This window comes from Takifugu rubripes, chromosome 13 (assembly GCF_901000725.2).
Source record: "Takifugu rubripes chromosome 13, fTakRub1.2, whole genome shotgun sequence".
Lineage (NCBI taxonomy): Eukaryota > Metazoa > Chordata > Actinopteri > Tetraodontiformes > Tetraodontidae > Takifugu > Takifugu rubripes.
The window spans coordinates 10,077,284-10,101,055 of record NC_042297.1 but is presented as its reverse complement, the minus strand read 5'-3'; the positions used below and the strand labels follow the sequence as shown (position 1 = coordinate 10,101,055).

The 23,772-nt window shown below is 42.6% G+C and overlaps 1 protein-coding gene across 1 annotated transcript; it reads right to left on the bottom strand.

Annotated features, from left to right (window-relative positions):
• Window positions 1-6,285: 6,285 nt before the first annotated feature.
• On the bottom strand, window positions 6,286-20,642 carry loxl1 (lysyl oxidase-like 1). Its single transcript, XM_011609726.2, has 7 exons — window positions 19,074-20,642; window positions 15,622-15,730; window positions 14,835-14,972; window positions 9,876-10,032; window positions 9,656-9,751; window positions 9,302-9,417; window positions 6,286-8,248 (listed from the first exon to the last, which is right to left on the bottom strand). The coding sequence occupies exons 1-7, from the start codon at window positions 20,158-20,160 to the stop codon at window positions 8,242-8,244; spliced, it is 1,710 nt and encodes a 569-aa protein (XP_011608028.2). The 5' UTR covers window positions 20,161-20,642; the 3' UTR covers window positions 6,286-8,241.
• Between the last annotated feature and the right edge of the window lie 3,130 nt (window positions 20,643-23,772).

The window sequence follows — 23,772 nt, the reverse complement described above, 5'->3', positions numbered from 1 at the left end:
TCCACTGGGGGCGCTGCAGTGACCTATTTGAGAGAATGATTGAGTTGCCGACATCCCAGATTAGATTCATACGACTATGAGCGGATTTCTGTGTGGATGTCATGTTCTCGACTGTCTCCTCTCATTGAATTAGTCTGTGACAGGATGAAATCATACAGCACTACCAGCTGGCTGCCGCTAACAAAAGCGGTAACTGCCACACACGTGAAAATCCCAAGGGCAGAAACTTGACCCCAAACAGGACCCTTTGTCAGCAACATAACAAGTCAACACCGGCACCGACACTCCCCCCACCCACCCCAGTCATAAATTCTGACTTCTGTCAAACATGGATGGAAAATCTACACAACCATCATGATTCTGTGAAAGGATAAACAGGCCGCATGAGGTTTTGCTGCCACGTCACAAACAACGGAGCAGATTTTGGCAAGATTCTGAATTTTTCAACATGTCTCAGTAGCTTTATGTAGTCTCCAGCAGCAAGCACTTTAGAGGAGGGGTGTGTGATGGATTGTGTCTGGAAAGCCAGAAAATTTCAAGCCCCACCCTGTCTCGAAGATAGAAGGTGCCTCTCTCGTTTTTGTCTCCCTCCCCTTTTTAGCAAAGCTCGTCAGCCTGCTGCCGCGTCCGCGGCGGCCGTGCGTGCAAACCGAGCATTAAACGCAACATTTGAGGACGAATGGCGGCGCGATGCAATGCAAACATCGGCATTCATTTGAGATTGTGTGTGCGGCAGCGCGCCAAAGGTTTTCTCTCTTCTGTTCTGTTGTTGTTTTGTCTCCTGGGGGACGCGCGTCTTCTGCTGCTGTAAATGCTCCGCCGTGGCAAACGAGCATTGCGAAGGTGCCACAAAAGCATCTTACCACGTCAATATGTTTGAACCGTTTCATCTGAAGGCGGCGCGTTCTCATTGTTCCGCTGAGATTGAGGGAGCTTCTGTGCACAAAAAAGGGCAGTATCAGAACAGGATAAAAAGTGCATGGCTGGACCGCTGAGCTTGACATGTTCTTCTTTTGGTTCTACTGGAGGGAGACTGCTGTAGGTCTTTAGGTTGGGGCCGTTTTATTCTTCTAATATGAATAATTTCCCTAAAAACGTCTATTTCTGTCTTAAACCCTCTCCCACGGAGACCTGACGGACTGATCCGAACTCCCTTGAAGAAGCTAACCTGAGTAGAAAGTCCGACTCCTGCCGAGCAATTAAAATATCCAAATTATTAAGCTTTCAATAAAACCTAGCAACGACCCCCACCCCTCTAAAAGTGGTCGTCAAGGTAATCGCTCATTAATTGTAATTGGCCCCGCCGACCGATTCCTGCACAGCGGCACCGCAAAGCTACATTTAATTAAAGTTGGAGCTACACGTGCGAACAGAGGTTGGAACAGGGTGGAGGGGTGTGTGTGTGTGTGTGTGTGTGTGTGTGTGGGGGGGGGGGGGGGGGGGGGGGTTATAAAGGCCACATTGTGACCCCAAGTTTAAAGGGCACATTATGAATGTTGATGAATCACACAGTGTTTTTCTTCCGAGGAGAGATGGAGATAGGGTGTCCTTTCATGCTTGTGAACACACACACGCACACTCATTCACTCACACACACACACACACACACTCTACCGTCTGGACAGAGTTGAGACATGCTGCGTGCTGACAGACGACCCCCCCCCCCCCCCCCCCCAAGTCGTAACACAGACGCTTATAAAACTGCTCTTTGAGGTCACAACCTCACTATGCTGAGTTTGCCCCAATTTTGAGGGAGGGGCAAAAAGGTCAAGGTGGGGGTTGCCTGACTGTGCCAAACAGAGGTTACCTGTGAAAGTCTGGGGGGTGGGGGACACCAGTGACAAGCAGAAATCATGAGCAAACGACAGGAATCCAAGCTTTAGATCGAGGTGAATGAATGAACAAGCAACAGTGGAAAGGAAAACCTCTGCTTGAACAGGAAAAAACCTTGAGCAGGACCACACTCATACCGTCTGCTTCTGGCAGGCTCAATAAAAGAGGAGGAGAAAGGGTGAGGGGGGCAGATAGAGGAGAGATGTACGTCATACATGCAGATACATCAATTACACCCAGGAAACAAAAGCTAGAGCTCAGGGGGTCAGTGGGGTCAGAGGTCCATCCCAAATTTATTGGTGAGATGTCAACCAATGAATGAACAAATGTTCAGATCATCAAGAGAAAACGCAGCATTTTAACGTTTTATTTTAAATCCTCTAATCACTTTAAATCGCCGACGCTGACAGGCAGCAGAATAATTAGTTATAGTGCATAATTGCCCTGCAATATCAAAAAATAAATAAAGGCATGAGTCAGCATCTATTGTTGTGGATCAATACTTTATCTTTATCAGCTCTTTTCTTCTTCCCTGATTACAGATGAGGCGCTGGTTAATTAGTCTGACCAGTGGAACCTGTCAGTTTTGCTCCATTACATTTTCATACTGGAAATTCTCCAGTAAACAGTCAAGCATTTTGTTACATGTAAAGGAGCTAAACACTTTCTCTAAAATAGTCTAAGCTAAACAGAGCCTTCTTGCTTTCTTACCATTTATTCTTTATCACCAAAACACCCATTTGTTAATATTTAGGTCAAACTCGGCGTATCAATCTGTCATGTCTTCAACGAATGCCTAATCCAGAAGCATTGAGGGAAACTCTGAATTTTATTCTTGCTTCTTGTCATTTTTGACAAAATTCCAACACCAAAAACAGGTCAATGTCCTAAAAACAGCTGTTTCCATACTGGCAGCCTTCGGTTTTCCACGTAGACGTGAGGAGTTTTAGTGGCACGCCAGAATCAGGGGTCGGCCAGCTGTCTGGAGCTGGGGACGTGTTTGTGTGTTGCACATGTCATACCGGAGTGACAGCGGAGGTAAGAGAACCAGTCCTATGAGATGTGGACTCGCCAGGGGCTGATTCCATCGTCGGGGGGGATGGAGGGAGCTGTCACTCACTCTGGCTAATTGCAGCGGCGAGGGGGCGGTTTGGGGCATCAGGAACCCGATTAAAGTTGGAAGCATCCGTTTCACTGTGAGATCCCCTCATTTGTTCAAAGTATCCACACCAATATCCCAACTGAAGTTCCTGCCTCTGTGAAGTGCAGCCCTAATGAGAATGCATTGCCCCGTTTCTCTAAACGTGCTGGCTGGGCGACACGGCAAAGGCTCGGCCATTTGCACGCCGCTTAAAATTGATGGGCGAGGATAGCGAGGGGACGGCGGTGCGAGAACGACTTTTGCTGTCAACACCAAATGGCCAGATGTTCTGTGGGTACAGGAAGCTGTCGGCCTCTTCATCTAAGAGACACAAGCTGCTTTCTCTCATATAACACACAGCCTTTTTGATGAGGAGAGTTAATGCTCAGATGTAACACATGCTGGAGTCAGCTCAGCTTAAACCAAAACTCCCCCCCCCCCCATCTATTCACCATCTCTAAGCCACCGGATTCTCATTTTCCTTTACAAAGGCTTGCTTTCCCGGTCCGGCGATGTGTTTATCCCGTCTAAACGAAGGCTTTGCCACATTTTTCATTCATTTAATTAGGCAGAAATGCAGAACCAGAGCCAGAACATTTGTTACCCGTGGCCTTGATAGCGTGCCACAGAGTGTCCACGCTGAGGGCTGGAGGTGGGCTTTCTGGGAACGTTGGCTCCTCCACTGCGTGCTCGCCTTCTTCCTTTTGCACTAAATTTAATTACCCTCCTAGACTGAAGAATGGAGGTCTCAAGCCGCGTCTTTTTGGCCTCATGTCTTATTCAAAGCAACGTAACTGCTCAATTTAGAGTAGTTTGCTAAATAACGAATAAGTCAAAAGTACAATTTAAACTATTTTGGGCTGCTTTCTCTTCTTCGCATCCTTGCTTATCCTCCTCGTTCTTGTTCTTCCCGTCTCCGGTCTCAGATTTTCGGGGACAGATTAAGCTAAAACGTACTTTAACGCTTTATCAACCGCTACATGTGCTTCATCGGAAAACGCCTCATCAAATAATAATCCACGTTGGGCCGCGAACACTTCCTAATGATGTGCCCTTGACATTAACATGCTGCAGAGTGAAGCAAGTGTCAGGTCAAATAAAGGATCTGGTGCTCAGTGGAGAGGAAAAGAGGAGGACATCGGAGGGGTGTGTGTGTGTGTGTGTGTGGGGGGGTGTTCACACTTTGAGAAAACCTTTTTGACAGTAAAATTATCATGAGAGGGGGAGCGTGTGTTTTATCCCACCGGTTCACGTATAAACTGGGGAAACGCTCCTTGTTTGTGCAAATGTAATTCTCCTTTTTGTTTTGTTTTTCCCCAGAGACACTTAAAATTCCAGCCCAAAGATTCCCGCCAAAGTCTATGTGGTAATGATGGCCACGCACGCATCACTTTCTGCAGCTGTCGGGGGAACGAACCTGCCACCCGAGTCGTCACTGGGCCTGATCACAGGCCATCACGTTGTCTGAAGGATCTTAATCTGGCCTTCTTTAAAAGAAATTCCCTGTGCTCTCTTGCAGCCTTCTGCCTGATTCTCTGTAGTCAAATGCCACTTGACTATTAGCATAAGTCTAGTGGGTATCTGGGAAGCTTGACTGCCAATTTCAGCCCTTATTTCATATTTGATTTGGACACTGGAGGTCTCAGAAGAGCGCCATGGAATTTAAAGCCCAAGCAAACATTAAAGGCAGCCGTGCTCCGATGGGCCAACCAGGAAGAAGTGTTGCTAGGGGGCGTAATCACACAATGCGTGAGATCATTTGGATTTTTTCCTCGCAAAGGTCTCCAAGCTACAGCTGCAGAAATGCTAGTTACCTCAACGATGGTCAGCAAAAGACAGAGCTACAGCAAGGAGAAGCCACAGCAGATCTGGACTGCACTAAATAGTCCAGAATTCCTTTATTCTCAGGTCAGATGATGGCTGGACAAAGATGAACTAGTCACCAGATTCAGTCCAAACCGCCAAAGCTTTCCAGCTCCCGGGTTTAGTTTGGTTTCCTGATAGCATTCCGCCCTGCATTTCACAGCCGGGGTCATCGGAGGGTTTCAGACCGCTTTTCTCCTCTGGAGGAAAGTTCAAAATAGAATTTTCATAAGCGATACGGTCACAATTGACCTTGCCTGCACTTTGAGGCTTACTGTCAACATTAATATGATGTTGGTCTGTGGGAAAACGCTCCGCTGGGCTGCAGGGGGATGTTGAAGCTCTCATTGTAAACAGCTCTTTGATACTGTGAATCCCCAGTGCAGACAAAAAAAAAGAAGAATATTGTGGCTCCATTTTGTTTGCAAAAGTCATGCATCTTATGTTAAATCCTGCAGGGTTGCAAGCAGATCGATACCACCTGACAACCACAAATTGGATCATCAGCTGACAAGCTGCTTTGACCGTCCCAGCATTTCCTCCTGACACATGCTGCTCCATCAGCTTTCAGTCCCTTTCTGCTCAAGGCGGCATGTGTGCTGTTTTGCACGCGTTGTGGTCCTCTTCTTAGCAAAACACAAGGCATCGGCTAGATTCTTTTACGGCCTCCACCCCCCTTTCAGGGGTGTTTTTCATGCGCTCCTCTTAGACTGTTTGAAAACACATTGGATGCACCCCCACAACAGTGGTTTTCATTTCCTTCCACTGGAAAACTGTACACCACCTTTGACAGCTATTCTAAATACAGTTCTTGGCATCACCATGAAAATGAAAGCGGGGTGGTGGACATGGAATTATAGCCCCCACCCAATGGGGGGTGGGGGGGGGGGGGATCGCATAATCTATGATACCGATATAACATATAGGGGAGCACTCTGATAAAAAGGCATCTTTGTGTAAAACAGTTTATACATTCATGCAGGAAAAGGAAAGAAACATAGATCTCATCTTGGAAAATAATCTGATGACCAGCCTCGTAGGGTGTGGAGACCCAGTCCTCAAGGGGTGACGCCCAGCCGGGTGGTCTGTCCTCCCAGGGAGAAATCGGCCAACTGCCGGGGCCACCTGGTAGGTCAGAAAACCCGGTTGGATCGTGGCCCTTGAGGACCGGGTTTCGACAGCGCTGGGAGGGGCGTTCGTGCTCTGCACCAGTGGACAGATGTGGAGTGCACGCTGGTTGCAAACATCCGTCCACCGTGTGTGTTTATTTATTTTTAAAGGTCACATTTCCATACGTTCCTGAATTATAAATGACAAAAGCGTCAACAGAACCCAAGAAGACATCTTAATGCATTAAACATACAATAATCTTGATGATTTCTTTAGCCCGCCACCTGCTGCCGATCCTCCGTAAACCTGCACGTGTGGTAGGAACGACGCGCACAGAGCAAATGTGTAAATGTATTTATTGTAAATTACATTTTGACAGGTGTTGACTGTTATGAAAATACAAATTTCATCACCGTGTCTCACGCGGGCTCTATAACTGTCACCCGCAGGTTCCACGAACCTCAGACTTACATGTAGCAGTTTTCAGTGAGCGGATATGAGAGGCTACCGAGGAACAAATAAGGAATAAACAATTTACAAGAAAATGTGAAGAACTGTCTGCAATGAGGAAAAGCTGTGTAGCTAAAGGGCAAATCAAGGCCTTGAACCGAAGCAAGGACATCAGGGAGGAAAAAGACCCTTGCATGTTGTATTTATATAACTGTAAGCTCCTTAGAATTTGATTTATTCACTCCTACTGGTCAACACAAATTTATATAATCACAGTTTTGGTAAAGGTTCCTGTCACAATTAGCCACTCCTGCCTGAGTTAAAGCAACATTTGATTTCTTTGATTTAATCGCTCTTGTTTACTCATCACCCTCTTCTCAACACATTCCCATTTTTAATGATGAATTCATAATACTTTACAGTGATTAAAGCTTCTGTTTCTGGATTTTATTATAGCAAAAATCATGATTTATTTGATTGTAAAGGGTTATATTTTTTTTAAAAAGTCTCTGGATTTGTGTGTTTGTAATATCAAACCAAATAATATTTAGGGTTAAGTGCAGGCGGGTGTCTGATGAGGTAATGAAAGTCAACGGATGTCAAGGAGCAGGAGCTTGTTCGATGGTCGCGGGAGGTGCAGAAGCAGCCGGACGAGTCTTTGTTTTCACGGAGCTTCATAAATATCACTCAAGAATCAGAGTTTACAGCAGCGACATTAAGAGCACAAATGCAGTAATGAACTTGTTGTCACATCAAGATGACAAGAACCCCCTCAACGATCTACTGTATATGCCAACCTTAAATCATCCCTTCAGTCTTGCATCTCCAGATACCGTCTAAAACGTAGCTCCATCTAGTGGCCAACAAGATATTCAGGGGTTTATAACACTTTTAATCGTTTACTCCAAATCTGTGTAGTGTCTAATATATGAAAAGATTCTTGACACCACCTTTGACAGGTAGGGGACAAATTATTAAATCATTCAATTGAAAAGTATTGATTGGAGGACGTTTCTCAGAGCTCCTCAGAGGTCAAAGGTCTTGCAGTTTAATGTTGCTGCTGATTACCCCCAAAACCATTAAGAATAAGAGAGAAACAAAGATCTGACCCGTGTTTAAAGCAGAGAAACTGGGGAGCCCACGTATACGCTCAGATTTAAAGATGCTAATCATTCAAAATATGACAAGTTGCCTCTCTATTTCTCTTAACGTGACACCAAACTGGACGTGCTCAGAGATCTACAGCGACCGGGCCTGAGCCAATGAGGCACCAGAGAGGAAAGAATAAAAGATTACAGCCCATCTGAGCGATGGAGCACCTCAGCCTGTCCCCGCGCTGCACGGACGAGTGCACCAGGGAAGATTTTGTGGCCTAATTTTATTTGGTGGCTTGCAGCTGAACTCTAACTCGTCTGGAAGCGCTCATTCCAGCCCCAGACACAGCAGCTCCTTCTTTTATTATTAAAGCGGAGCAGCCACTCTGTGGGAGGCTGTGCGAGTGGACCTGTGCAAATACAGTAAAGATACGAGTCAATGATCCGCGTAACAACGGTGTGAGAAAGGTTTGGTCTGTAAATACAAAAACGCAGACTGGAGGGATGTGAACAGCAGACTGGATGTCAACGTAATGGACAACGTGGGATGGTGTGTGTGCGTACGTGTGTGTCTGTGTGGGGTGGGGGATGCATCTTCACTGCCTTCAGTGCCAGTTGTCTCCTGGCAAACCAGGAAAACGCACATTATGGAGGCACGGCGACAGTGAGGCAACAACAAATGGATTCCATTCATATTCCAATGGAACAGCAACGAGGGTCACCTCGGCGTGGCGGCGCTCCCGTGCCCGATCAAGACCTGCGGAATAGATAAATAAAGACGGCATAAATGACAAGTTCAGATGTCTTGAGGGTCATCATTTGGTTTAAAATGCCTCTGTCTAACTTTTGAAATGGGATTTATTGTTACTTTTAAGCAGCAGAAAGAATCTTCCAAAGTGGAGATATTTGGTTATTTGGAAATAATAAAGGCCCTTATATTTCTGTTTTTAGGAAGAATAACAACAGACCTGATTTTGGGCTTTTGTAGTTTTAAACCAAATGAATATTTTCGATGTTACCACGTCCCTATAAATGATGTTTTTAAAAATCACTGAAGAGGAGAAATGATTAAAATGCTGTTAAGGTTTATGTGTTACATGTGCCCCACCCTAAACCATCATTTTATTCATGTCTGTGCATTTAGAGGAGGTCATTTCAAGGGCACCATTCGTGTTAATCTATATTTTATTTAAAAAATATGTGAAGTCTGCTTAATGAGATACTCCTACTATTGCTTCTATTAATGATAATAATAATTATTATATCACAAAAATCATAATAATCAAAAAAGAAGAAAAACAAAAAGAGAATTATCAAATAGTATTTGAAGCTGTTTGTTGAATTTAATTTCCTATTGCAGCATCGTCATGTCTTCAATTTCAAATCAAAATGGATTTAATGAACATTCAATATTGCGATCGCTAATTTGTTTTGAATTTGTCATGTAATAGATATCTTCCTATTTATATCCACCCCTCATATCTCTTCAGGGAGATTATTAAGTAACCATATCAGTGTGGTCACGATCCGAGTGCGGGACAGTGTTCAAATTTCAGACTTAATAATGGGAATGTAATTATTTTATTAAGCTGACAATCGTCAGCATCTTTAACTCTGGAGAAGTTTCAAGGAGTTTTCAGAGTATATTGTTTTCAGAGGCAATTTATCTTAACTTTGAGTAATGACATCATCAATTATACCTTCAAATATTGTAGTGAAAACCGGATTCTGCTGTTTGTTTTACAGAGATATACTCAAAGACAATTATAATCAGCACATTAAGAACAACGAGCATATAAATCTTACTTACTGTGCTAATTTGCACTTGCTAGTTCTAACGTGCCGTCCGGTGTAATGTATATTACACCGTACCACATTGTTGGTAAAGTCTGATTCCATCACCAAGAACTTGGGATTGACCTGAAGCTGTGACACAAATCACAAAAAAGGTTCAATTCTTCAAGCTTAGTGTAGAAGAAACGAGCAGCATGTCAGCAAATAACCAAACGGATCATATATGGGAAATAATATCATATTATTACTCAGCATTTGAAACACAAATGAGTCAGATATACACTGATACAATGTTCTATAGATTATTGGACCGTGCTGCGGACCTCTGCCGTATGCTGTGTCCACAAATGAAGCTAATTTGTGCTCTTGCCTTCAGTATGTAGTTTCCAGGCTGCACGTCTGTGATATCAATCCACTGGCAGTCAATATCAGCGTTATATGTATCATAGCAACCTGGGCTCAGACCCTGAGACAGAGGAGTGAAGAAGAGGAATAAGAAAACTGCCAAATACCTGTCAAATACGGCATTATCAGAATATAATATAATTTAGAGTAGAATCTAGCCGTTCTTGGTTCTGCTTCTGTGCTACCTGAGTGTGAGCGGTGCAGGCGTAGCGTTTGAGGTGACCAAAATCACAGGTGGTGTCCTCCAGACAGAAGCTGGCCTTGTGTCCCTCCGCCACCTTACGGCCAGTGGTGAGCTCCAGCAAATCATAGTGGCTGAACTCGTCCATGCTGTGGTAGTGCCTGTAATTAAAAAAAAAAAAAAGAAAAAGATTTTTAAAGAGAAAAAGAAACATTGTGCAAAAGACGGTGCAGCTGCAAAGAAATGAATCACCGTTCTGACCTCCTGCACCTTCACTCACGTCATAGCTACATTAACACCGTGATGGTGTATGAACACTGTTAATTAGCTGACATCAATAAGATGTGTGCTGCAGCAGTTTGTTTTGTCTGTGTTGTCTGTGTGTACACAGCTTCAGCAGCTTAGGAGGGCCTGGATGCACACGGCTACTGATCATCTAGATTGAACATGAAGCGCACTCCCTTGTGTCTGCGGGCCCCTCAAAATGATCTAGACCCCTCCCAAAGGTCAAAGTGACCCGGGAAGCTACTCAATGTACATAATTTCCACATAATTGCGTTTAAAGGCCAGCAAGAACATATTTACATGGATTGAGACAGCGGTATAATTCTGCGTTGATGGGTAAAGCTGTGATTCTTGGGCATACATGCTGATCTCCACCCTGAGATGCAGCTCCTGATGGAGGCCTTTCCTTTCCCCACAATGTTGTCTTTTCACCTGTCCCTGTTTTCCCTCCATCCATCTATTGGTCTTGGTTATGGGGTCCTGGTGTCACTGGGTGAGAGGCAGGAAAACCCCCTGGACTGGTCACCAGTCCACACATGACACTGCAAGTACGTCAAATTTCCTCATCAACCACATCGACCTTATCTCATCTCTTGTATACAGAGCTATGAGGTGCCAAACGAACAACCGAGTGTCTTTGTCACTCTAATCAGGTCTTCTTCAGTGTGACAATCCCTTTTTTCTCCTTGGTTCTGTGTCGCGATCCTGCTCCTTCTTTTTTCTGAGCATTGGATCAATTTCTCATTTTTGAGTGCTGCCTTTCTCCACCCTTTGGTTGAAGTTGATATTGTTAACTCCTCCATTGTGTCTGCTTCTGTGCAAGATTTTTTGTGTTTTTTCCACATGAGTGTGTAGAAACGAGTGAATAGCTTTGACAACAGTGGCAGTTTGTTTTTCTCTCTTTTTGCTCGCAGAAGCTGAGAATTATTTTAAGTGAAAAAATTGTTCTGCCTCCAAAGTCAACATATAACAACACCACAGACTCCTTCAGCATCACTACACTTCCTGTAATATCCCGCTGCACTGTAAAATTCAGACAATGCACCAAATATACAGAGCTGTCGGAATGTTTTCCCCCTTTGTTATTTTAGATATTTTTGTTGATGTCACAATGACAAAGTGATCAGAGTTTTTTTTTATATATATATATTTTCAAATTTGCCTGCTGGTAACTTGCTACAACCTTGGTGGAGACTTGGTCCTTTGCTCAAATCTATGAAATTAGCTGCATGGAGTCAAAGAGCTGCTGAAGGTTGATCAATAGCAGCTGCCAGGATGGAGTCAGTGTTTGCCTGGTGCAATTTTCTGTCTACCTGGGGGAGAGATTTCATGTCCCCCTTTGTTTTTTTCCCAATTGCCACTTTTTCAATATTTTTTGCCAATATAAAATCTCTAAAATCTCTAGATCACTCTAGACACTAAGAAGAGGGAGATGAACTCTATTATAGGGAAATAATTTAATTTGGGGGGCTTTTTAGGTTTTTTAGGCTTTTAGGGTTTTAGGGTTAAGAAACTTTGTAAAATAGAAAAACCATTAAAAATACACCTATAACATGTTTACTATATATATATATATATATATATATATATATATATATATATATTAATGAAGAAATTTCCTGTTTAATAATTAATTATAATTAATTTAAGCAGCATGAATATGTGACAAATTAACAGATTCTACAGCTCAGGTTAAATTTTCTCCCCTCATGTGTGAAGTAGGTTGTTTATAAAATATATTCAGATGTGTTTACGTGGAGGGACCTCCAGTTCCAGCTGTAAAATGTTCAAAATTCCTCATGCTAGTAAGGACGCATAAAAAATGAAGCTTTCTTAATTGTCGATTCAGCTACTGACTGTGTTGACTTTAAAAAGAGCATCTTCTAATTAGTATGTTTAATAAATGGATAAGCAACTGTGCGTCTTATATTACAAATAATTAATTATCTGTAGGGAGAGCACACACAGCACTGCAAGCACCAACCAAAGGAGTCTAATTTTCCGTTTGATGAGAAGAACATTTTCATCAGCTTCACTCACAGCTCAGTGACACAGTGTTGACTTTTTAGCAGGTTAGGTTTTTGTTTTGTAATATTTTACAGTTGAACAAACTAGTCAGTCAGACACCATCGCGATTGCCCTTCGCCTGACATCATCTGACCCAAGTCCCTGCAGTTTTTACTGGAAGGTTAATTAATGATTGAAGGAAGACTTGGAAGGAAACATCAGTACTTTCCAGTGGTGGATGAAGTGAACTTTGAGGGAATCAGTCTTTCCATAGAGGAGTCAGTCAGCCATGAGACCGTCGCAGGTACCTGACTCTGTTATCACCGACCCTACTGGGACTATCCACAACGACCGATTTGGTTTTGGTCTGTGTTTACCTTTAAGTTCAGTTCAGCTCCTCCGTTTCCAAAAAGAAAAGTGAGCAGAACAAAGGAAACACTGTGAGTGGCTGGACTACTCAGGGTTCTCCTCGGACTCTTGGATTGCTTCAGCGACTATGTCAACTTCAGAGAATGTAGCGCTGGAGGGACACGTGCAAGAATTAACATGGATAACTCTGAAGACATTCCGATCCTGCTGCATCGTCATGACTCATTTTCCACTTCAAACATGACACAGGTCAGAACTTCACTTGTAGAGCACATAATGGGAGAACTACTTTCTCATAACATCTGGAGCATGTTGGTATAAGGATAAGAGGACATAAAGTCTTAATCCCACAACACCAGTGGAATTTGTCTCTCATACCTTTACAATCACTTTGGGCAGACATTAGCAAGACACAAGCAAAAGAGCTTTCCAAAGGTGTGGAGAGGACACCGGGAAACAGGCCAGAACACCAGGATGTTTGTAGGGGAGCGCAGGAGGGGAAAAAAAGCAAGCAGCAAGACCTCGATATGTTCCATTGTGCAAGGATAAATAATGTGAGCATCATCAGAGACCTAAAACATGACCTACAGCAGGAGATTCAGGTTTCTTTCCAAACTGCATGAGGGTACCATGAGTCTCCAACGCCTACAAGTGGGTCCTGGTGCACTTAGCAACCCAACAATGATGTTAAGAACCTCTGGCCTTGACCTCTATGTGCTGCATTTGTCTAGACACCATCTTAGTTTGGCGACACCAAGCATAAAAAGCCCTGATCTGTGACCCCCCTAAAGGACACATGGACCATGCTGTCCTCTAAAAGAATGGTTTGAACAACAAATAAAAATAGAAACTCTTAGGATCAAGATTTGAAATTGATTTTAATTTCAATGATGTAAACTCCTGTAACAGATTTATGTCAGATGAATATTGGCTATAATATTCTTTTAGTCTTCATTTGTGTGATAACATAAAGCATTTCAACACTTTCACCACGGATGAACTCTAGAGGAGGCTGCTCACTTCTTGTATCTAATCCACTAATTGGAAGGATGGGATTGAATGGAATGGAACACACAACTGCCGCCGCACAGCTCCTTCTACTAGAATGTAGGGCAAGGAATTTCATCGTAGGAATGTAGCAAGAGATTTCCTTTCCCTAAAGAGATGACTTTTTTAACAAACTCTCTGTCCCAGTAACCCATATCTATACCATCGTGCTTTAGCAGCAGTGCGAAGTGGTGTCACAGACTGACAAGAAGGATAAGTGTGTGATTTGTTATTCTGATCGCAGAATTGAGGGGCATGTTCGCCTTAGCTCTTGGGACCCATGACATGATTGCAGAATGATGTCACACCACAGCAACATCGCCAGTCTCCCAGCTGGTCAACATTCTTCTAAGATGACGACCACAGCCTGGTCTGAGTGTTGTAACCGAGATACAAGATACATTGTCAAAACAATGATTGGGACCTTCCCAAATGACCTGGCAATAAAAGCAAAATCCAACCCTTTCTGAAAACCCAAACAGCATCTTACTCAACAGATAAAATCCACCAGCTCACAAAGTCTTAGCCTGACAAGAACCATAAGAAATTCCAATAATGTAAAAGCCAAGTTGGGAACTCATTGCCGCTCCCTGCACTTCAGAGACCTACACTCTGGTCAGGTCGTTTCTGAAGAACCACCTCAAAAAGCCCTTGAAACATCAAGATCAATTGTTGAGGATAGGGCGATTAGGGTTAGGGATAGCCCTCCTAAACTTCAGGAAACAGGATGGAATCAAAATTCAATAGGTGTATTTTTCCATCATTGGAAGAAGATTGATGTCACATTTTTGTACTGTTATTGCGAATATTAAGACCTTTCCGACTGTATACCGACCAGTCAGTCTGTATGCGTAGGCTAATTTCTTAGCCAAGAAGGTGAATCATTGCCTGTTGCACTCCCTGAAAAGCCACTATGAATATAGGAATGCACATTGTAAATAAAAATTATATTAAAACACTTTTCTAGCTGGATGCTACAAGAGAGGAGTGAGAATCCTATTTGTTGTTTCCCCAAAACGGGCAGATTGTCATCAATAATGGTTGTATGCGGCAAAACTATAAAAATGAATAACCAACTAGATCTGTGGTTATGCAACTTTTAAGCACGCCTGCAGTAAAATTTGCCAAAACACTCTGAGCATTACCAACAATTCCATTAAGCTTGAATCATGCGGGTGATTTACATAAACCAACCCATACCCTTACAGAGAGGTATGTGTATAAAGACAAGGTCTGTTTGGTATTAAACACTCACTGATGACAGCTGTGCCACTCCCAGGTGTGACGTGGCCTGTTAGGCATGAAGTCAGCGGTCCCTTTGTTCTTCACCCTCTGTGGGAACCGCAGCAGAACCCTTATATCATAATCGGTGGTCTCGGGGCCATAGGCGGTACTGGATTGGGACAAAACAATGTGAAGGAAGCTGCACAAAAAAAGAATGTTGTCTGTTTCTCATAAATGAGACAAAGAAAAAAGGCTGCAAAGGGCTTGAAAAGCAGAAACCTATCTGCAAACCAATCTACTCTTTAAAGCCATCTCTCGCAATAAGGCAGTTTTAACAGGCAGAGCTATACATTTTGTTGCATTATTCACCTTTTTGGGAAAGCCAACTACTGCTGAAGAGCTAAGCTATTTATCTTCTGGCTGCTGTTGACAATGGAGTGCAGGGCAAATTTCAACTACCCATCTGTGAGCGATTGCTCCAAACTCAGGCAGGATATGAAAGAGCTTAAGGAAATGGGTCTGCTAGTAATGATAGGAGGGCAAATACTAGGACAGCATACTTCCATCACCTCAACAGTGTCCTTAGAGAAAAGGCAATCGAAGGACTCAGACCATAGTATGCACTCCTACAGGGAATTTTAGCAACTCGATTGGGGTTTAATTCATTTATGTATCAACAAACATATTGTGGGAAATCTTTCCCACAACAACACTGCTGAGAAACATCAGAAAATTAACAGAGGGGACTTTTCTGGGACAAGATGACATGAAAAAAACCCTCATCCAGTTGGCGAAAGTCAAAAGGCTTACTGGTTTACCTTGACAGACATTTTTCCTCAGCAGCACATCGGAGAGAATACATGTGGGCACGTTGGATATATGTGGAAGCCTGGACGTAGTTTGGATCAGGAACCAAGTCAGGCAATCCTGAAACAATACACAGGCAGCTTAAACACAAGCAGTTGACAAAATGGCAAACTATAATGTGCCACCTTTTGGATCATTATTAACATGTAAAATTCACTAAACCGTCATCAACTTCTAATTTCTGGACAATATGATCTGCGTGCACACAGGGTCCACAGTTCACGCTGGGTTATTCTATGGAGAACCATTAACCACTAATTGCTGTGCATTCCAGATTTTTTTTTTTTTTAATGAGACACTTGTGCTCCTAACTACGACTTCTGAGACAGGGGTCAGTCTGGGACAGCAAAGACTGGGGATTTTGCATGATCCAGCTAAATCTTACAAAGTATTAAAATACATATAGTCATTAGACCTAAAATATATCAAGTCATTGTGGAATGGCAATTACCTCATTTTTGCCTAAACAACAATTTCCTTTGGGATTAATTTGATTCTTCATGGCAATAATCCTAATATAAACACATCACCTCATTTTAGCCTTTACTGAAAGGATGATGCAAATCTGTGGTGGATAAGGCAAAACCCCAATGATGACAGGACTGCTTGTTATGAAGCCGTCTGCCTTTTTTCACCCCTCAGTTTGTGCAAACGAGTTTCGACGAGCAGGGAGATGGATGAAAAACCCCAGACAGAGACAGAGAGTGCAAAGAAACAGTGAGGTCATGCCATGGCTGGGTTTTAAAGCAAGCCGTTGTGAGAAAACACGAGAAAAAGGAACACGATAGAAGAAGAAAAACAACTGTGATGTACAGCCTGTTAGCACCTGCTTGCCTGTCCCCTCTTCAGTTAGGGGTCAGAGGAGTGGAGTAACTAACTCGTCTGCATTTAACTCGAAAAACGCGGGTTAACGTGAGCTCATTCAGCCAGGGAAATTTAAACCATCTAACTGTGATCACATTTAGAGAGGATGACGTCATCCACGGGTATCCTTTGCCTCACAAGACTAGTTCAAATCCAATGGAATCTAGATAGAAAGTTTCCTGTTAAGTATTTGTCTATGTTTATCATCCGCGTTGGGCCTTTCTCTCCACAACTGCAAGATAAACCAGTGTTTCCTTTACAAGCCTAGTGTCAACGTCTCATTTGACAGCCCTCCTTAAGTGCAGAGGGTTTTTGGGGCGGCTTCTGTAAATACTGTATAACTGGTGTGAGGCACCAAAGTTTTCCACCAGCGCTTCAAACCCTCATTTTCATCCTCATCCCAGGAAGGCTTTGTTCTCCGCCTGTTAATCTTTTTTGAATTTTGAAATTGGGTCTCTTTCTCAGGGATAAAGTATATTGAGAAGCCAAAGCTGATCAGCTGTCTACAGCATATGACAAAGTCGCACATGATATTCTAAGTGGGGCACAGCAGAAAATAAACTGAATTCCGTGTTGCTTCTTATATGATAGAGCTCAGTCAGATGTGCTATAGTCTGTCAGATTAGAATATTAGAAATTTATTCAGCTCATTTAAATGATAAATAGAAAGGCTGTTTATCAACCAGTATGGCGGGTGGTACTGACGCCCAATCAGATTTACACTAAAAAAACCAAAAAAACATCAACTAATTTTCCTCACATTATTGGAGTGCATTGCTAAAAAGATGCAGTGGCTACAACTATAACACTTGTCAAATTTAAGATCTTTTAAGTGTTTTTGTAAAATTGGTGAATAAACTATTCTTCCAACTATTGTAGAACTACCAGTGACAGAAGAAATTTATTAGAACACTAAAATAATGGAATGGCCCCCGGGAAGTCTGGACCTAGACCATATAAAACAAATTTGGGGCAAGTTGTTAAATAAAGTGGACAGATCTATAGTCAGTTCAAAGGAATGCCTTTGGCCTTAGTTGCAGAAGGCATTAAAAGTAGTGATGAAGTTCTTGTGAAGAGTGGAGTGACAGTATCTTTCCTAAAAACACCCTTAGCGTAACCCTTAAAAGATATGTATACACTTGTTCGAAAGTCCCGTGTAGTATGAGTATCATAAAGTAAGTATTACTACTATGAGAATTCAAGTATAGTTGGAGAACTATTTTGTCAAAGTACCCTAGAATGGACAAACATGTTTGAATATGATCAGAAACTACACTCATTACAATCAATTGCCCTGTATCTAACCTAAATATGTGTCTCATTTGTAAAGTGCAGGTATCCAGATCTAACAGTTCTCACTTGATCACAAGGTGATGCTCAAGGAGCACACAAGTGTCAGCTTTTCAAATGCTTTCTGGGGCTGAGTCTTCCTCATCATGATTACCGGGGCATCACTACAGCACTTTGATTTTCAATTTTTGCCAAGGCTCTGCAGCATCCAACACATACAGGGATGGCTGTGGGGCCTTATAGTGACAGAAAGGCAGATCACAGATGTAACGCAATCTGTATTTTTAACAGGCTGAGACTCGTGTTTCAGCTCAGACCAAACATTCTAAACAGCCTCTGGCAACTCGAAATGTAAAAACTGCACATCTTGTTTGTGTTAAATCCTTTTTTCCCCCATTAATTCACATGTAAAGAAATGTTGTAAGCTGCAGAAACTTTGGGAAAGCCTTCTTTAAGCATGTATTAACACACATCATTCCCCAAAGAACAGATTGAATATTTCTTTAGTTTCCTGCGATTTAAGCAATGGTCCCCGTGTGTTGCAGGGACTTTCCACAGCCTCCCTCCTTCTCTCCCCCTCAGAGGGCCAAGATGTACTGTATCCCCCTCCCATATTTATTCTCCTGGTCAGGGGTTAGCCACTGCAAAACTACACTTCTCCTTACCAGCCCCCCTTACGCGATGACTAGCACCATTACTAAACCCGTAAGTCCCCCGAGAGCTCCCACAAGTAAAAAACAAAGGTTCTTGTGTTGCTCTGTACATTGGCACAGCTCGCTCAAAATCTGTTTCCAATAACATCAGTGGGAAATGCTGGGAAACATGATTGTGTAATGAAGACTGTATGAATTTTTCTCTGTTTGTAAACTGACGAAGAGGTCGGATTTAAACATGTCCTGCTGGACGTTTGTTGAGGAGTTTGAGAAAATGGCAGGAACCATGTTGGAGAACCATGACTGGATGGGCTCTTCAATTCCCTGGACTTTGCATATTTTACCTTCACGCATCCAGCAGTAATACAAATCACACTGTGCTCGCTTTTGCTTTGTGGCTCAATGAAAGCCTGCGGCGGTATCTCTGGAAGCACATACTTCCTGTTCCCACTAGTGATGTGAATTTAATGACTATTACAATATGTCCTTCATAACTTTTCACAAGTTTCCACAACAATTTTAAGCATTAGGGCAATGATAAACTAACAAAATCTTCTGTAAACAACACACGTTTATAAAAGCCAGATAAAACATACCTCTTTGTTCTCGTCGGAACACACTTCCAACACTGATGCTGGGATTCTCTAAGGCAGAGTTGGGAGAACCTCGTCCAGGTGAAACTGGCTGGAGGAATGGTGGCTGGGGTCTTCCAAATGGAGGAAACTGCTCATACTGGGGGCTCCTGACTGGTGCTCGAGCAACTTGTCCTGTTCTGTCGACCATGACGGGAGCAGCTGGGTTGGCACCCAGTCCAGGGATAGCAGGGGACGAATTGTCATTGTAGAGACTCTGGGTGTATCTGTGGTCCAGTCCGTCTGTGAAAGGTGGCTGTGCAGCACGTGCTGGAACCGCAGGATTAGGCCCATAGCCATGTGGCTGGTAGAATTGGTAACCATCATCAGAAAATTCAGCGGGGGGCACTCCACCTCCAACACCTGCACCACCTCCACCACCTGCACCACCTCCACCAACTGCACCACCTCCATATGATCCCAGAGTACTGTAAGTTCCACCGCCATAACCTCCCCCAAATGTTTGAAAAGGTGGTTCATAACTCCTGACTGGTTCCTCCACAAAGCTTGAGTCCCAAGGTACTGGTACTGGTTGAAATGGGGGCTGTTGAGGTATAGGGTATTGTGGGTATGAAGGTATATTGTATGAAGAAAATGATGATGAGGATGAGGAAGATGAGGAGGAGCCTGCGGATGGTCTAAAGGGAATACTAGAGGATCCTTGGAATTGGCCTCCACCTGCGCTGCTTGGACTTTGCCTCCAGGTTTCCGATACTTGTCCAAATCCAAAAGGATGCCTTCTGTTTCCGCGGACAGTCTCAGAGGATGCTCGAACTGGAGCCTGACGGCGAACGTTGCCTCCCTGAGGTCTACGAGCTCTTTGATTACCATCGGCAACAACCACCCTGGGGCCTCTGTCCCTCACCTCACTCCCAGCAGGGACATACTCGGCTCCACTGTTTAACAGACTATACATCCGACCATTGTTCTCCCACTGAATCACCTGCCTCCATGGAGCAGAGGTATCCTGCCCCTGACTTTGGCTATGCACCTGAGACTGTTTAGAACCCAGCAGGACAAATACCACACATGCCACAATAAAAGGCACCATACTGGCTATGAACACCACTCAAAAGACCACACAGCAAATAAAGAAAACAGCTTCAACCCAATAACACAACCTGCAACTACCTGTAGCTCTGTCAGTAAGCCATGTGCATCCACGTTCTGCGGGTACAGCTTTAAGAGAACTGTTGAAAGACAAGCACAAGGTTGAAACGTGAGTCTGTGGTTGAGTGCATCGGCAAGTCTTTACTACCAGTCGTTGAAAAGGAGACAGGGGACTGCAGAAGACCCTCTAACAGTCTTCCTGTGTTTAAGTGCTGTAAAAACAAGTCCTGACTTCTTGTCTGTCCGTTTCCTGTCCTCGACAGTTGACTGAGCATGTCTCTCGATGCTCTGGAAGAATGTGTCTGTGCATTACGAGACTGCGAGCTGCTCTTTGCCTGATTGCTTGCGATGAGCTGTGAGAAAATCTCAAACTTTTTTAAGGAGCAGTCCCACATGGCCCTAGTGCTAGTGATGTTTCCTGGCCTGCAGCAGCCAGGGAACCATGAGCCTTCCAGAGTCAACATTACCATCTGCAAAGGCATTCAGACATACAACACACCTCACTGTGGGTGGGCGGGGTCTTCTGCTAATCTGTTACAACATTAAAGACATAGTCAGCTTTTGTGGACAGTACAATTACCATTTCATACTGTTGTAACAGGGGGAAATCTAAGATGGATAGAATCTATTCAATTTTCATACACTTAAACTAAAAACAACAGTATTTCTTTAGAGAAAATAGATAGAGAGAGAGCAAGAGAGAGATTGAGAATAACGAGCTTGTACTCATCAATTACTTACAAATTTCAACTGAATATTTTGTCCACTCATTGACATTTACTTCAGTGTATTAAAGGTCACTGTTTAAAAAAAGGTGATTAAACCTTTAGGCCATCACTGCCTAATATGTGTCTTAAACAGTAAGTTGTGTAAATGTATTGTCATGCTGGCAAAGCTATGCTTCATAACTTCTACACTTCCCTTTCCTCTTAGAGAGGCTCTTTATTTTTTTCCTTAAACTTTAATATATTTTTCCCCTTTTCATTTTGAACCCATTATTTGTTCCAGAGTCTGTTTTGGGAATTCATTTGAGAATCAAAATATGGATTTTGTGTAGTGGCAGCAGGCTGCGCCAACCATAACCATAACCCTTGTCGTAGGTCATGTGCCGCTCTTAACATTAAATCCAGTTACAGTTGTGCACACACATGCACACACACACACTCGCTTGTGCCTGTTGCTTGTATATCTTTCTAACATTCTGTGAATAACATAACGGGCTGCTGGAATTGATTTTTACTAATGTTCTCCTGCTCTTGAACCAGCTTTATACAAATGTGTTACTCATGTCATCGGCAAACACGCATGTGGTATTTGAATTGTTTGCTTAATACAAACACAAAAAGAATGAATATAAACAGAACCGGATTTCTGCCATTATCAAGGTTCGCAGATTGTGAGACATTTCCCTTGGCATGGCGCGCCAGGACAACATTTCTGTGTGCCAGAGACCAAAGACAGACCAGACATTTATCTCGGGACATAGAAGACAATGTTTGATATGCTCCACTGTCACAGGATAAATACAATAAATAAATAAGAAAACCAGAATGTGGATCTTTTTGAGATGATAGAATGCATGAGAAGTCAGAAGACAGTGCCAGAGTCTTTTGAGTTTACATTATCATCGGGTTACACTTTTTTGTTTGGAGTTATGCCACAAACATTATCAGGTATCAGAGGTAATGCAACAGAGTCAGTTCTTCAGCCTATCTAACATTGCTCCTCATGGGTGTCCTCAAGGTTCCATCTTAGGACCTCTCTTACTGTCTTTGTCTTGTACATGTTGCCTATGGTGTCTTTTGTCATTCTTTTGCAGATGACACATTGATTTACCTTTGAGTTGTAAAGTCACAAAAGACAGGATTTATTTGGAAACCTATATTGTTTGAAGTCCCCTTGCTTCATATTAATTTATTTTGCATCACAATTAGCTCACTTGTCTTTTTTTACCAGCTGTAAGTAAAGGTAAAGGTTAAGCCATATCTGACCATCTGACCAAAGACCTGGAATGAATGGTCGTGTTTATGAGATCTCAGAATCTTGAGATCTTGTTAGTTTTCTCTAGCTTTTGAATCAAGTTAAAATACACTCTCTCTTTGCTCCTTTCTGCTCCTAATTATTATGTTATACTTTTAGCTGTATGCATATTCATGTTGGGCAATCATCTTCTGTGTTGGTTGTTTTCTGAATGTGCTTTTTGTATAGATTTAACCCTGACCCTGACCTTACATACCACACCAGGACTGTCTTTTGCTAAATTTTTCTAGATTTTGCGGATTCTTCTTTTCTGTTGAAGCACACATTTCTGCTTTAAAGAGCAGGGAAGCCACAAAATGTCTTGAAAACCATTCCCTAAACATTCCACGGAGATTAGTTGAAGTACCGAGGGATAGTTGCTTGTTTTTGTGTGAGTGCTGTGTGTATCTGCTGTCCGCCGAAGAACAGCGTGTATGCTGTGAAGTTCAGTGAAAGAAAGCATTGATCAGAGTGGCTGTGCAGCGCATTAGGGAGGCCCAGAAAGTGAGTGTCCTGCCGAGAGAAACCTTTAGAGACACAGAATAGAGCTGGATGTTCATACACCTTTAGTTGTTCACAAGTGCCAATATGTATTCTTCTATCATGATGTCAATCACCAAATCTATTAAAATCAATATTTCAACAAGTAAAATACGTATCATTGCAAATGCCAAGCTTTCCTGATTGGCTAAAAGCTCAAGATATCGTACAGATTTCAGTCCAGCTGGAATGGACGACATTAGAAGAAGTTGTCAAACCTACACTGTTATTCTTAAATGAACTTTTTCATCAGTCTAGAGACTTCATTTTATTAGTAAAAACTAGAGCCTATTCTCCACAGAAGCTAGTGGAAATTTCATGCTAATTTGAGCAGCTGACAAAACAGGATACATCTTGTAATTTAAAGAAATTGTCCCAAAGTAACAACTGTCAAAAAAACATGCTGTGATAGTTTTACAATGTACTCTGTTTGATGTTGCCTCATTTAAAAAACATCCTTTATGATCTGCAAATGAGAGACAGCTGGAGAAGATGAAATAAAAACTAAAACCCTAAAGTCGTGTGTGTATGTGTGTGTGTGTAAGTCATTGTGTACATTTCCCAAAATATAAAAGCTCATTTTGTCACATTTTGACTGATGTACACTTTCGTAAACATGTAGTTAAAATCCCCCAACTGCATTGGGATATTCTGTGTCAGACATGATGATTAACCGCTTTCTAAAGTTGGCTAAAAGTTTGACAAAATCAGCATTTTGCTCCCACTTCCTTTCCATCTGTACAGTCTTTTGGAGGGACATAAAAACTCTGCTGTGGCTGCATTTTCTGAGGGGAATTTCCAACAAATTTGTCTTTTTTGGGGTCAGGCTGTGTTTTTCATTTTCAGTCATTAGTTCGAACATTAAGGAATGGGCCAGTTATTAACAAAGGTCAACCTGACTTCTCATACATGGTTAAATGAGTCTCATAAATATTCAGTAAGAAGATAAACAGCAACAGTCGGCACCCACTACACAAAATTACAAGAAGTGGAG

What these genes read in the sequence shown, in the direction of transcription:
- loxl1 (XM_011609726.2), bottom strand. Translation starts at nt 20,160, where the DNA reads ATGGTGCCTTTTATTGTGGCATGTGTGGTATTTGTCCTGCTGGGTTCT. An exon ending in GTTCCGACGAGAACAAAGAG is followed by an intron (nt 15,731 to 19,073) that starts GTATGTTTTATC and finishes GTATTGTTTCAG; the next exon opens with GATTGCCTGACTTGGTTCCT. An exon ending in CCTGCACCGCTCACACTCAG is followed by an intron (nt 9,752 to 9,875) that starts GTAGCACAGAAG and finishes CCTCTGTCTCAG; the next exon opens with GGTCTGAGCCCAGGTTGCTA.